This window comes from Vipera ursinii (genome assembly GCF_947247035.1).
Source record: "Vipera ursinii genome assembly, chromosome: Z".
Classification (NCBI taxonomy): Eukaryota; Metazoa; Chordata; class Lepidosauria; order Squamata; family Viperidae; genus Vipera; species Vipera ursinii.
In genome coordinates this window covers 44,174,080-44,188,827 of record NC_139517.1, presented here as the reverse complement: position 1 = coordinate 44,188,827, position 14,748 = coordinate 44,174,080, and the positions used below count along the sequence as shown (strand labels likewise).

The following is a 14,748-nucleotide window of genomic DNA, read 5'->3' as shown; positions in this document are numbered from 1 at the left end:
AGCTCTGTTAAAGTAAGAGTCTTATTCTCCTCCCCACATGAAGATAATTTGTGAGGACCATTAACTAAAATACTTGGCTACCAAGGTCATCTCAAATTTGTGAATGTGTTTTGAAATATTATTGATGATAGTTTTCATTTTTTATTATGAATGTACAGTATACCATATATATAACAACTGTTGGAGCAATTAATTATTTTCTACATCAGGAAGGTTTCATAACAGACTGGAAAATAAAGATAAAGATTTTTTCTGAGACATGGGGATTGACTTCATGAGTGAAGCAATGGAATAATTATTTTTATTATAAGGATAAATTGTGTACTACTAGCTAACAGTGAGAACATTGAAGCATTAGTACTTTCAACATCTCTGCTGTTCATTTCATTATTGCATATTGTCATTCTTGTGGTAGGCATGTTGACTGAGCTGATGCTTGTACACTGCCTGGAGCCCCACTATGAGGGAGCTGGATGGTTTCTAAATAAATAAATTTAATTAATTAACTAATACAGATAGCAATTCTGGTATTGATTGTTTGTTTACTGAATTTATTTGCCCTCCCCAATCTTGCTATCATGTGACTGGGCAGCCTACAGTCAGATAAAACTATAGTATAAAAATTAAAATAGTAAAATAACGAAGCAATAAATGCATTAAAATTAAGTAGAAATAGTTAAGATAGGCAGGGGTATGTAGAAGGTGGAAGGGAGATCTTGTTAATTCAGTGTCTTACTTCAGTATGATACACCGCTATTTGGGCTCCAGGCCAAGTGGCAGAGCAGGTTTTAAGATCTTTATAGGTCAAGAGATGGGGGTGGATCTCACCTTAAGAGGTATGATATTCTAAGAGGCTAGGCACTATTGCAGAAAAGGCTCTTCTCCTCGATCTTGTCAGCCAAAATTCCTTGGTTGATGAGGATGCAATATACCCCTTCTGCTGGTACAATGAGGCAATCGATTCCTATTAGGGTGAGATGGTTCCTCAGGTAACCTCAGGTTCCTCATGCCATAAATGGCTTTATAGATAATAACCAACAACTTGAATTGGACCAAAAAGCAAACTCTGGCAGTCAATGCAATTCACATAATAGAGGTGTTACATGGGCCACCCTAGAGGCCCCAGAACTATCCAGGAAGCTGCATTGAGTGCCAGCTGTAGCTTCTGAATGGTCTTCAAGGAAAGTCCAGTGTAGAGCACGTTGCAATACTCCAGTACCACGATATACCATTCATAAGTTGCATATAAACCTGATACAATGTGACTTGAGAGAAGATCCAGTTTTACTTCATGGTGAATACTACACACAAACATGCTGCCTGAATAACTGGACATAAATGTTAACTGAGTCAGCCTCATTCTAAGCTCCATCTAGTTGTTTTGAGAACTCTAAACACTTATTTTCCAGTATATTCCACTCTAATAACAGCTCACAAATTTTATATCTTGTTTAGAGTAGCATACTGGGGAAAATATGAATAATATTTTTAAATGCTAAAAATATTAGAAAAAATAAAACAGTTTGAAGTATGTCTGTCCATTGTGTGTTTGGAATTTACTTTGAGATGCTGTTAACATTGTTTTTTTTTTCTCCTAACAGCTGAAAGCTTTCACAGACAATAGAGATGATATGGCATTGGGTCATGTGATTGTATTGTTACAGCATGAGTGGCCAAGGGGTGAAAACTTATTCTTGAAAGCAGTTAATAAAATCTGCCAGCAAGCAAACTTCCAATATGAAAATTTTTTCAACTATATTACAAGTATCCTTTGTCTTCAGTGGGTTAATTGGAGATAAACAGTTTCTTCAAGGGGGTCATATTTTCCAAATCATTAAGAATACTGAGATCTATTGTTAAGAAATGTAAAATCTAATTGAATTGTATAAGTAATAGTTGAAACAAAAAGTAAAAAGCAAATAAAAGAAGAGGACAATGGAATTTTTAAATGTTCTATAAGAAACATGGGTTCAGAAATATTACTAAGATTATAGAACATACTGAATCAGTAGTAAACTGATTAATGTAGTTTGTTTAGTTAAGTTATTGTATGAACCAAATCATTGTGTTCTATAAACCATAACTTAGGGCTTTTGTATTAGGTGTGAACCTGTCCAATTTTGTTTACTCAGAAAACCAGGATCAAAATAAACCATTATGAGTGATGCTTGAACCTTTTTTGTTATTTTATAGAAAGAACAAGTACATGCTTTCAGATATGGTATGCTTTATCAGATGCTATGAACCTTTGTACAAGAGGCCCATGTATATACGTTTCTTAGTAAGTTCTCTGAAGCTCAGTGGGCTTCGTTCCTAGATAAACATATAAAGGATAGTTGCATTAGTCTGTTGCATGGATAAAACTCTGATCAAATTACACCTACAGATAAAGTAGGATATTACAATAAACTAATATACATCATGTTTGTGAAGAAAATAAAGATTAAAAACTTTAATGACACCGGCAATGAGGAATAAAATTAGAACAGAGTAGAGGAATCAGATAATGATCATAGTAATTTCTCTGTTTTCAAAGATACTTTCTTTTGGACCTAAACATTTCTTTTAGATATTGATATGCTGGAAGAATTTGCCTACTTAAGGACACAAGAAGGTGGAAAAATTCATTTGGAATTACTGCCAAATCAGGGAATGTTAATAAAGTAAGAAAATATTTTTCCCAATTTTAAAAGTTTGTGAACTTACACTGATTGCTCATATACTTTATTTGTTAGGCCTAAACTGATGTTAAAAGCACTATGGTATTTATGGAACATTCAGATAAATGTTAGGCTTGTTTCTGAGTATATCTTAGATATTCAGAGGAGTGCTATATGTAAATAGGATCCTTTTTAGTTGGGCGAGCTCTTTAGCCGTAGTAAAGATGATGTGGCATTAAGTATTATATCTCACTTGGGCTGTAAAAATAGCTAATCTGGAAGAATAGTGGATGTAATTTTCACTAATGGATAGCCTTGATATATTGGATTAAAGATGAAGAAAATTTATAAATAAATAATTGAAAATAATAAATATGTAGGATTCTCAGATGAAAGTTCTAGCATGATGAATTCATAATTGGATCAATAGCATGTTATAAACATCTCAGGCTAATACTTTTTACTAATTTTGTTTCCTTAACTGTAAAAATTAAAACACACAGATATTATTTTGATAATTCAGAGATATCCAGGTTTGACAAGTCTGTTTTACGTGAACTGATATTTTGGAATAATGAGACAGTGATAAATGTCTTGGCTTCTAAACATTTTCTCTTGATGAATCTCTCTTTGCTCTGCTCTTGTTTATATTCATTGAGCTGCAATTTAATTCATGATGTTGGTTATTATTTTTAAAGACGTCTGTAGCAAAGGGCCTGGATACCTGAGAGACTGCTTGTTTCTAATTGTTTTTGCCTTCTCAGTACATGGGTTCACTTCAGGTCCTGTCCATTAAACATTGCCAACTTGTGGGACATAGGAAGCATGTCTTCTCTGCTGAAGCTCCCACATTTTGGAACAGCTTTCCCCACCATAAAGATGGTGCCTTCTAGCCTAGGGTTTCAGAAAGCTTTGAAAATCTGCTTTGGTCTCAAGATTGAGATAGATATTTATTATTTGTCCAATGGTCACTGTTTTGTCTTGTTGATCTTGCTATTAGATTTTTTTCATCTGGGCTCTCAGATTTAACATTTTAACTGTTATTAGTTTTTTTTCCTAGTTTTATGCATTGCCCAGAATCTACTGGAGTTGTGTCCCCGATAAATTTAAATAAAATAAACTGTTGAGTGCTTACGGCAGCAGAGAATCAGATGGACTGTGATTTGATTTTCAAAGTGATCAAAAAATTTTCCTCCACAAAAGGATGTTGATTTGGTAACTAGGTTGAATTAACTGAAAAATTCATACAAGACTTCATATTTAAATGAGGTTCTCATCTCACAAGCTACACTGGTTACTAGTTTGCTTCTTTGGTTCAATTGAAGGTACTGGTAATGATCTATTAATTCCAATATGGCATAGGGCTGCATTATTTGTCGGATTACCTCTCCTCTATCAAATCAAATCTACCCATGAGGTCTGGTGGGAAAGAGAGGTTGAAGGTTGCTGCCCATAAAGGAATGTCATCTGATCTGACTCAGGAGGAGAGTCTTTTCTACCTTGATACCTGCCATTTGGAACATCATTCTTTCTTAAGTTGAATTGGTCCTGACTTTGTTGGCCTTCTAGAAGAATACTGAGTATAGATTAATGAGAAAAAATGAATTTCAACAACTGTAGAATCAGGCTGCAGCATAACAAAATTGACAAAAGTGAAGGGGGTCTGAATATTTTCTGAATGTACTTTAGTCCATCACATGTATGATATAGCCTAATAACCGTGATTTCATATATAAAAATTCAATTATTGGAACTGCAATATATATAACTTTGTAAGAAGTGATATCACCACCAGAAAGCCCTACATTGTTGTTGCTGCTGTTAGTTGCAAAGTCGTGCCATCATGACCCCATGGACAACATTCCTCCAGGCCTTCCTGTTCTCTACCATCTTCTGGAGTCCTACATTATGGGTAGCTAACCTGGTGTCTTCCAGATGTGTTATGCTGCAGTTCTCACATTCTTTCATTATTTACCATGCTACCTATGGTTACCTATGATAGAAATTTTAATTCAAAACATTTGCATGGTAGGTATTTTAGCAGTCTGGAAAAAGTCTGTTCACTTCAATAGAGGTGAATGTTCTATTAATGTAGATTATCTGTTGGGCTTCTAAAAGACAGGAATTGGGAAGTTTGAACAGTGAAAATGTGTTTTCAGTCCAAAAACTATTTTTCTCATAATGCAAGGACATGCTCATAGATTATTTTTTATAATTAGTTGAAGTTTATCGTGGTCATAGACTACAAGCAAAAGAAAGTATAAAAACAAACTCATAAGTTTCAAACAGAAAAATAGCTGAAGAGGTGATTAACCAGTATCCACTAGGCTTGCTACTTTACTAATTTCTTTGACATAGCATAATGCAAAGAAAAATCCACAAGGAAAATCATGGTGATATCATTCTGACCTTAATTACTGAGACTTACTCTTATTTTTATGGATATGAGAGATCCTGATGTTTCTGATTGCTTATCTGTTAATGTGGATTCCTGCTGCCATTCATATCCAGTGAGGCTCCAAGACCAAATACTGAGTTCTATGAACTACTACTAAAAGCTATTTATCTTTAAAAAAAGATATTTCAGACCATTTTTAATCTTCTATGGCAAACACATCAGATTCTCAGTTATTCCAAATAGTAACTCCCAAAAAGTGAACTTCCTTATAACTTATGTTTATTATTGCATTCTTAATGTTTATTAGTGACGCGGTGGCTCAGTGGGTTAGGACGCTGAACTTGTCGATTGGAAGGTCGGCAGTTTGGCGGGTCGAATCCCGAGTGCCGCGTAGCAGAGTGAGCGCCTGTTACTTGTCCCAGCTTCTGCCCACCTAGCAGTTCGAAAGCACGTAAAAATGCAAGTAGAAAAATAGGGACCACTACGGTGGGAAGGTAACAGCGTTCTGTGCTAGTCATGCCGGCCACATGACCACGGAGACGTCCTCGGACAAGCGCTGGCTCTTCGGCTATGAAACGGAGATGAGCACTGGCCCCTAGAGTCGGAAATGACTAGCACGCATGTGCGGGGGAACCTTTACCTTTACCTTTACCTAATGTTTATTAGAACTTTGGTTCTCAAGATTTGGGGGACATTATCAAACAACCTGGATTTCACTACGATCAGGGCTTTTTTTGTCATAGAACGCTCCGAATGGAGTTCCGGCACCTTTTTTATAATTTAAAGTTCTGTTTCAGATATTTAGATGTATCCTGCTTTATCCTGCTACAATTTTATTATGAACATAACAAGATTCCTCTGCAGAAGGAGCATTTCCTTGTCATTAAATAATTCCTATTTCTAATTTCTTGGTTGTTAGTAAAGGTGTAAGAGAAACAGATTGGTGTAGTGGTTGAGGCACCAGGCTAGAAAGTGGGACTCTTGAGTTCCAGTCCCACCATAGCTACAAAGCCAGCTGTCACTTTCTCTCAGCCCTAGGAAGGAGGAAAAAGCAAACCACTTCTGAAAAACCTTCCCAAGAAAACTGAAGGGACTTGTCCGAGGAGTGTCCGAGAATCGGACCAGATTGAATGGGAAAAAAGTGAAGGTATTATAGTGATAGTACTGCCTTGCGAGCCTTTCCTACATTTGTGTTGTGATATAATTAATTTGGTATTTTGTAATTATTATTTCTGTAAGGAATTAATAGATTTTGTCATGTTTGGGTTGAATTAGAAAGGCAATTTGGTAAACTTAACCAACTTAAATTTGATTTTTTGTTACTTAAAAAAAGGCTGTCTGGTTTGTGTATCAACATATTAAGATGTTTCATTTCCTATGTTTCTTATGAAAATTAGATTCAGTAGAATTCTGTTAAAGGCTTTCAAAGAGATTTTAAAGAGATTTCCATCAGGGCTTCTCAAATGCTAATATAAAAGAGATACAATTTTTGTTTTCTTATCTTTTTAGTAGATACCTTGCAGTTTTTCATTGTACAACAGCAATTAAGAAAAATGCTGGCAAAAATAAAATACTGGAGAAATTACAATATGTATTTTCTGTGGTACATATGAATAATACTAAACTTCAAGTGACAAAAACTTTTAGCTATTGCTAAAAAAGAATATATTTCACATTTTAATTTACTGCTCAATTTCTGATTGGAAGCATTTGTAGTGTAAGTCAGTTCTGGAATGTGTATTCAGGGTCAAGCCCTGGTGGTGCAGTGGTTAGGATGCAGTATTGCAGGCTAACTGCCCACAACCTGGAGTTTGATCCTGATGGGACTCAAGGTTGACTCAGCCTTCTATCCTTCCCAGGTTGTTAAAATGAGGACCCAAATTATTGGGGGCAGTATGCTGAAATTGTAAACTGTCCAATAGCTGCTGTAAAGCACTAGAGGGCGGTATATAAATTTAGGTGCTATTGCTATTGAAGTGTTATGTTTTCTTTTCTCTTTCAAAATATCCTAGTTTTGCTGTTGTTTCTTTTTGAAATTTGATTTCACAAAATTACTTTAAAAATAGTGGAGAAAGAATTATAGAAGCTGCAGTTTTTCTAGATGTGTCCTTAGGCAAGAAAAGGCATAGCATATTTGATGCCAAGTACCCCTTTCTATTTTGTAAAAGAAAGAGGTGGCCTGATTTATTATTATTGATAGTCTAGTCCAGGGGTCAGCAACCTGAAACAGTGAAAGAGCCACTCGGAACCAGTTCCCTCACAAAAGGAAAAACTGGGAGCCGCAAAAAAAATTGTGCGCATGCACGTACATGCGCACATGCGCAGAACAGGGTTTTACTGAAGAGTGGAGCCAAGGCGAGATATGCACCTACCCTGCATATTTGAATTGATTGGTTGAACTTTTTTAGTCCCACTTTTTTTTGGGGGGGGACTGCACATGGCAGAGGACTGGGAGCTGCAGGAGACGGCTGAAAGAGCTACATGCGGCTCTGGAGCCGTGGGTTGCAGACCTGTGGCCTAGTCTAACAGTAACAGTTTTCTTCAATTTGAAAAAGAGATAGAGATTCAGAGCATGTGTGCTTCAGGATATCTTATATTCTCTTCAACATGGTGAACATTAGCTGGGCTTCCTCAACTGAAATTTTACAAGGACTGAGGAACATTATCCAAGCTTACCCATTGTATCTTTCTTGGTAAAGGCATTATTCCTACCAACAGGATTTAAATCCTCAGCTGTCTTCTTGAATTTTCTTCTTTGGAAAGACACCTAGGCTTGGGAAGCTTTTTCTGTTTCATCATTGCTAATTAAAAAAAATCCATTGGATGCCTGCCTGCACTAGGATCTAGACTTTTGATTTGTAGTCCTCCTCTTTATGTATATGTTACTGGAGAATTGATTTTGTAGCACAGGGAAAGTTGGTGTGTGTGTTTGAATGCTGCTATTTGCTGTTTTTTAAAGGACTTCTAGCCCTCCGCTGGGGTTACTGCAGCAGGAATTCATACCTGTACTACAGCCCAGCATGCAGACTGCTGACAGGTACAAAGCAGGAGGACATCCCTGCTCATAGTGTGCTGTCTTTTTGTCAATATGTTTTCCTGGTCATGGTTATCAGACCTTTGTTAATTCAATAGTTTTATCCATGCTTTTGTTCTTCATTTGTGCCTACATCATTTGGCAAATTGTTTTTACTATTGTTAACATTTGTTATTTTTTTCATAAGTTACTGGCCCATGTATGTTAAACTTTTAAATGGATCTATATAATAAAATAATGATGCTCTATTTTTTTTCTAACAAGCTAGTCCATTCTTTTATAATGTAGCTAAAAATGACCCTATTTGTTAATACTGGCAAGAATTTCCATATAATTTTTCATATTCTTTCCTTTCACTGCATTGCTTGCTCCTATTTTCTTTGCCTCTCGAGAAGCAAATTTGACTATTAGCGGAAGAAAATTGACCTATGCAGAGTTTTGTTAGTAATCCTAGAAATATATATAGTCTGATTTCTGGTTTGCGGTTTCAGCAATTTGTTTCTTTAACAGAAAATCTGTTAAAATATTATATGGCCAAGATAGAGGCAATGAAAAGACAGCATATTAATAATATGAAGTCTTGTTTAAAATCAAACAAATACAGCATATTGAATATGTGGTTTAAGAACTTAAATGTAAAATTTTTCATAGAATTGAAATTATGCATTTTTACTTTTAACAATTAGCCTCAGCTAATTCATGATATTGTATAGTGGTTTTTTTTTAGGTAAAATAGTCATAATTGTTGTAAACCAAATGTCAGAAGACTAAAAACCTGCAAGTCATTCTTACCATTGACTCCCTCTTTTTTCCCCATTTTTTTTAATTCTCCACCAAAAGTTAGAGGTTGTGTAACACCGAATAGCAATCCATGGTGAATATGCAGCAGTTTCTGGTCTCTTAATAATTCCTTTATGCACTGATATTGTCCCAACCCATTAAGACAATTGGGTGTGTGTATGTTGAAACATAGTTAAATCTTACCCTTTCAAATTGCTTGAGAATCCGTAGGTGAGCACAGGTTCATTACAATAGGAAAAAATGAAAAGTCTGGAGAAACTAAAATGAAATTTAGAATGCCCATAATGACATAATCTCATGAATCATTTCTGTAGCTCTTGGCGCTACAGTAGTGGTTTTAGGGGAAATTTAGAATTGTATTGGTAATCCTTGACTTACAACCAATCATTTAATGACAATTCAGAGTTCTGATGATGCTGAAAAAAGTAAGTTATGAGTTGTTCTCAAAGTTACAGTTGTACTAACCACATAGTCATATGATTGCAATTTGGGTGCATTGCAACCAGCTCATTTACAACAGTTCTAGTGTTCTACAGTCATGTGATCACGAATTGTGACCTTCCAATTGGCTTTCAACAAGCAAAATCAATGAAGGAGGCCAGATTCGCTTAACTACTATGTTAAAAATGGTCCTGGAATTACTTGCTTAATAACTGCATCACTCAGTGACTAAATTTTGGTCCCAGTTATGGTCATAAGTTGAGGACTACCTGTAATTTAATAGTAAATGGTACTGTTGATTCCTCTTTCCTCATTAGGCTATAAATTATTAATTTTTTATGGAGAGAGTTATGCAGAGTGTTTGGGCAGGGATAATTAGTGATGCTATCTCCAGAACTTTACAGTTACATTCTGCATATATATTGATCTGCTTTTACTCTACTTTGGCAAACAATTTATGCTAAAAATGAAATATAGTATTAGTTCTATTACTTTTTTAACTTGCAGTCATAAAAATATTCTTGTGGCCAAATTTAAACCTGAATACAGTGGCATGCATACTTTAATTCACTGCATCGAGATCTAGACATTTCAGGATTTAAGATTATATGTTTCCATATCTCAGATTTGACATAAAACCTTATGATACGTGTATGATACTTATCACAGAACATTCTCATTTCATAAATATTTTAAAATGTTAACTGGAGTGTTCTACAACAAATACTATGCAGTTTTCATTTTACAAAATGTAGCTCCATGGCCTTTATTTTTTTTGTGTTATTATAATTCCAGACATCATACAATCACCAGAGGAATCACCAAAGGTGTGAAGGAGGATTTCCGCCTGGCAATGGAGCGCCAAGTATCACGCTGTGGAGAAAACTTGATGATGGTATTGCATAGATTTTGTATGAATGAGAAGATTTTGCTTCTTCAGACATTGAGCTGAGTAGACTTCATTTGAGCTCCTTCATTGGAGCTGAGAAGAAGCAAATAAGGAGAAAATTGTTAACATTCCATTGGGGCTAGCCAGTTATCCTTAGCTGCTGAAGCAAAGTTGCTGGAAAAGTACAGCCAAACTTCATGACTTTTTGGTAAAACTTTGACTTTGGTATTCTAAATAAAATAGTTTTCAAAATTAATTAAAATCATGATTTTATTTAAAAAAATCTAGTTCATACCCAAGAGTGGATTTAAAAATTGTGGGTAAATAATATAAATCCATAATTCCATTACAGTCATATTGCAATAATTCATGAGTCACACAAAACAGATACAGATATTCATGATGTTGTTTTGCCTGAGATCATTGTGGTCGAGTATTCTGCCTGACATCATCAAACAGGCAAGTTGGAAGTTGGTACAAGTTATTTGTAAGCCAGACGTGGCTATTGCTAAGGGTATCTTAGTTTTACAAATAAATAGCCTAGCTGGACTGAAGCCATGGAGCCTGAAGAGTACTGTTGTTCATTCCATTCTACAATCCTGAGTGGTTTTCACAAGGAGTTGTGGCACAATCAAATGAACAGAATCTTCCTGAGCCTATATAGTTCCACATGTACCACTGTGTGATCTCTGTGATTTTTATGAGACAAATTTCTGAACAGTTGTGTACCAAAAAATATTTTGAAAATGCCATTATTGGAAATCATTCAGTATGTTTATTTAGAAATTGAATAATGTAGAAAATAAACCTTGAACAAAAGCCTTGTTTTACTAAATGGCACCCCAACAAACCCCAAATAAGCAGATTTCAGTTCAAAATAATCTGGAATGTAAACCAAATACATGACCCTTGGGGGGGGAATATGACATTAATATGATAGGGGTGAATACATAGCCCATACTTCTTGATCAGTGTTGAGTTGAATTATATCTTCCAGAATATCCTTTTCCGGTAGAGTATATATGATATGATAACCCATAAAGATGTAGCAATTAGATCCTGAGTCAAATGTTCACTATGTGATTGTGTATCATGCAGCTTCCATTTAAAAGGAAAATAGTTTTCAAATATTTCATGTCCAACATAAACAAGAATGGAGTTCATACCTACAAAGAAATAAAAAATACCATCAGAAAAGTAGTAACGCATTACAGTGTATGTTTGTTTGTTAAATATGTTTGACATCCATCTTGCTTTGAAGCCGCTCAGGGCAGCTTATAACATTAAAAGCAATAACATCATAAAAACAATAAATAATAAAAATAGAGTTACAATCCAAAGTAAAGTTACAGTTAAAAGATGGAGAGGAGGAGGGGGCATTTTCTCTTCAACCACCTTCAGTGTGATATTCCCCAAGCCACCGGACAGAACCAGGCCCTTTTGGAAGGTTGGGAGCCAATCTCACCTCAGGGGATAAGATGTCCCAAAGGGTAGGAGCCACAGCTACAGAAGACCTGAAATTCCTTCTCTGATGGGCCCACAGCACGCCCCCTTTGCTGGTACAGAGAGATGGTTCCTTAAGTAACCTGAACCCATGCCATGCAGGGCTTTAAAGGTAATAAACAACACCTTGAATTTTACTCAGCAGCAAACTGGCAGCCAGTGCAGCTCAGAACAGTAGTGTAACATGGAGCACCCTAGGGGGTCCTAGTGTACTCTAGGCATCTCTTAATCCTTTTCAGAGTCCGCAGCTCCTCCATGAACCTTGGGGAGAATCGGGAGTGACAGGTTGAGGCCACATAGTCACAATCCTATCCAGAACCCTGGCCGTCCTTTGATTCAAAGATGTTGACTGGGTCATGCAGCAAAATCCCTGGAATGTTCCTCAATTCTCTCTGGAACACATTTGGGTCCATCATGTCGGAAGTAGACCACTCAAATGGGGCTGGGCCCCCTGCATGCTGTGTGTGGTGGCATAAGAGAATCTCAAGGATACCAGGGTGCAATCTGACCATAAAAGGGGATAATGCTATATCCTCCACAAGATCGTGTTGCTCTGACAAGAAGATCATTTGTACAACTATTGTCTCGAGTTAGGCCTTAGATAATCTGCATTAGGCCTATGGCTACCATGATGGCCATGAACTCCTGGGCCACTTCAGATGCCGAATCTAGGAAAGGCAGGTTAAAGTCTCTCAGAACCTTAAGTCTGGGGAACTCCACTGCCAGCACCAAAATGGCCTCCAGCAGCTCAGGTAGGGAGATTGTCATGCAGCAGTGATGTTGGTACAATAGCAACAGTCCTAACTGATCCCATGAGCCAGTTTCAGAAATGGTCTCACAACCAGAAACTTGTGGAGCACAGCTTCTGAATGCCAAGAGATTCTCAAATGATCACTGCCACCCTATCCCACCTACCCTACCCTGGAGTCACCAGCTTCATATTCAGTCCTCTTCCATGGCTTCTAAATAACTTGAAAATTTCTATAAAGCACAAATAATGATCCATATATCAAATTACAATAATCATTAAGAGGATCAAGGAAGTAAAAAAATCCTATAAACTACAAGGAACAAAAGGTGTTTTTTTTACAATATGATTTCTAAATATCAATATCAATCCCACAGGTCCTGCCACCAGTATTTTCAGTTGCCCCCAAAGCTACTCAAGTTTCTTTTATAATTTCATCCAAGATTAATTAGATTTTTGTTCCAAAATATTGCTACAGAATAGTCAAGCAAGAAATGAAAAGGTATGCAATTCATCTCAAGAATATGTGGAGTTTGAGTGCTCTCTCTCTTCCAACTTTGTTATTCCATTATTCTGTTAACTCTCATCTCATCTTTGTTCAATTCCTGCATAACAAGGAATATTTAATCCCTCTATTTTTCCCAATGACAGGAAAATAGGCAAGGGATGGTGATTTTGGGTAGATAAATGATTGAAGAGGGAGGGATTATGTATCCCCACCCTTATCATTTCAACAGCTATTTCACCCATATTTTAGGGAACCATTAATTCAACCATTGGTTGATGATGGCATATGTCATGATTCCAGGAAATCCAGCCACTTGTTAGCAAAAATTTACTGTGCCACCTGAATTGAACAATGCATCTGATGAAGCAGCTGGAAGGATATAAACCAGTGTAAAACTACTATATTTATTTATTTTTATTTATTTTATTTTATTGGATTTGTATACCGCCCTATTCCCGTAGGACTCAGGGCGGTTTACAGGGCAATTAAAACCATGAATACAAAAAATTAAAAACAAATAAAACAATTAAATTAAATTCAAGCCCTAAGAGTAAATCTAAAACCCAGTTAAATTAACAACCCCACAGTCTGGACCAAACAGATCGAAGAGCCAAGTTTTCAGGTCCCCACGAAATGAGCGAAGGTTAGGGGCAGTCCTAAGTTCTGTGGGTAGTTGGTTCCATAGGGCAGGCGCACCCACAGAGAACGCCCTTCCCCTGGGAATAACCCGCCGGCATTCATTAACCGGTGGTACCCTGAGAAGGCCCTCCCTGTGGGGGCGCACAGGAAGATGGGAAGATGATGCCGGCAGCAGGTGTTCCCTTAGATAGTCCAGACCCAAGCCATTTAGGGCTTTATAGGTCATTACCAGCACCTTGAATCTCACCCGGAGAGCAACTGGAAGGGTGGGAGAGATAGAAACTGCCCAGTATGAATCAAAAGATGAAGAAAATCTACCTAGTTCTTCACAGCCATCTTGATCTTTAATCTGAAAAAAGATAATACAATTTTTTTTAAGCATACTCACCTGGATAGAAAAATGGAGCACCTGACCATACCTTCTGAACATCTATAAGATAGTATATCAACAGTAGAAGTATAAAGGCAAAGCTGCTCAGTGTTGTCACGTATGAAATTGACCTGCAAGAACATCAAAAAAGTAATCCAAGATTTTTCTATCAAATATCAGTTTATAGAATAAAATGACTGCATATGTTCCTCACCATAAATTCTTGTTAACTGGAATCAAGCCTTCATCTTTTGAGCATTTTGTCAACGCCATAGAAATGATGCCCTAAAAAAAACCCACAGATATTTTAAATGAAAATAAATGCTGGATTTACAGAATGTTCTATTTGATTTTTCTGCTCACTTGCTTTGTTAGTTCATTCTCTGGAAGACTGCCTTATATTCATAGAATCACTCAATCATTTGTAGTATGCATTTGGGAGCTTTCGGTATATACCTCTTCCAATCAACAGCTTTTAAGATTTTTTTTCCACTCCTCACAGCATACAATCCCTCAGAACCTACAGTTTCACTGATTGCTCTTTTTCATTCTTTATGTCTTCCTACAACTTATGTCTTCCTACTGCTCAGCTCCTGACAAACTCCTATTTGATGTCACGCTTGACTTGCTCTGCTGTTGCTTTGCCAATTCTACAACATAGAATAATAGAGTTAGAAGAGACCTCATAGTCTTCTAGTCCAACCCCCTGCTTCAGCAGGAAACCCTAAACCATTTCGGACAAATGGTTGTCCAGTCT

The 14,748-nt window shown here is 36.6% G+C and overlaps 2 protein-coding genes across 4 annotated transcripts in view; one reads left to right on the top strand and one right to left on the bottom strand.

Annotated features, from left to right (window-relative positions):
• Nucleotides 1-10,933, top strand: part of INTS10 (integrator complex subunit 10) — a gene marked incomplete at its 5' end in the record, with an annotated part of 44,458 nt that extends 33,525 nt beyond the window's left edge. The window contains 4 exons of one of the 2 annotated variants that reach the window (XM_083376306.1): nt 1,602-1,764; nt 2,570-2,663; nt 8,018-8,095; nt 10,130-10,933. In XM_083376306.1, coding sequence (XP_083232432.1) covers nt 1,602-1,764; nt 2,570-2,663; nt 8,018-8,095; nt 10,130-10,286 — 492 coding nt within the window. In that variant the 3' untranslated portion in view covers nt 10,287-10,933. The remainder of the gene's footprint in view (nt 1-1,601; nt 1,765-2,569; nt 2,664-8,017; nt 8,096-10,129) is intronic. The other variant, XM_083376307.1, reaches the window with a different exon arrangement.
• Nucleotides 10,934-11,067: 134 nt separating this feature from the next.
• The window catches only part of LOC310648466 (heparan-alpha-glucosaminide N-acetyltransferase-like), a 48,061-nt gene continuing 44,380 nt past the window's right edge, over nt 11,068-14,748 (bottom strand). For both annotated transcript variants that reach the window (XM_083376308.1, XM_083376309.1), the window contains exons 16-18: nt 14,206-14,276; nt 14,010-14,122; nt 11,068-11,389 (exon numbers count right to left, since the gene is read on the bottom strand). In XM_083376308.1, coding sequence (XP_083232434.1) covers nt 11,208-11,389; nt 14,010-14,122; nt 14,206-14,276 — 366 coding nt within the window. In that variant the 3' untranslated portion in view covers nt 11,068-11,207. The remainder of the gene's footprint in view (nt 11,390-14,009; nt 14,123-14,205; nt 14,277-14,748) is intronic.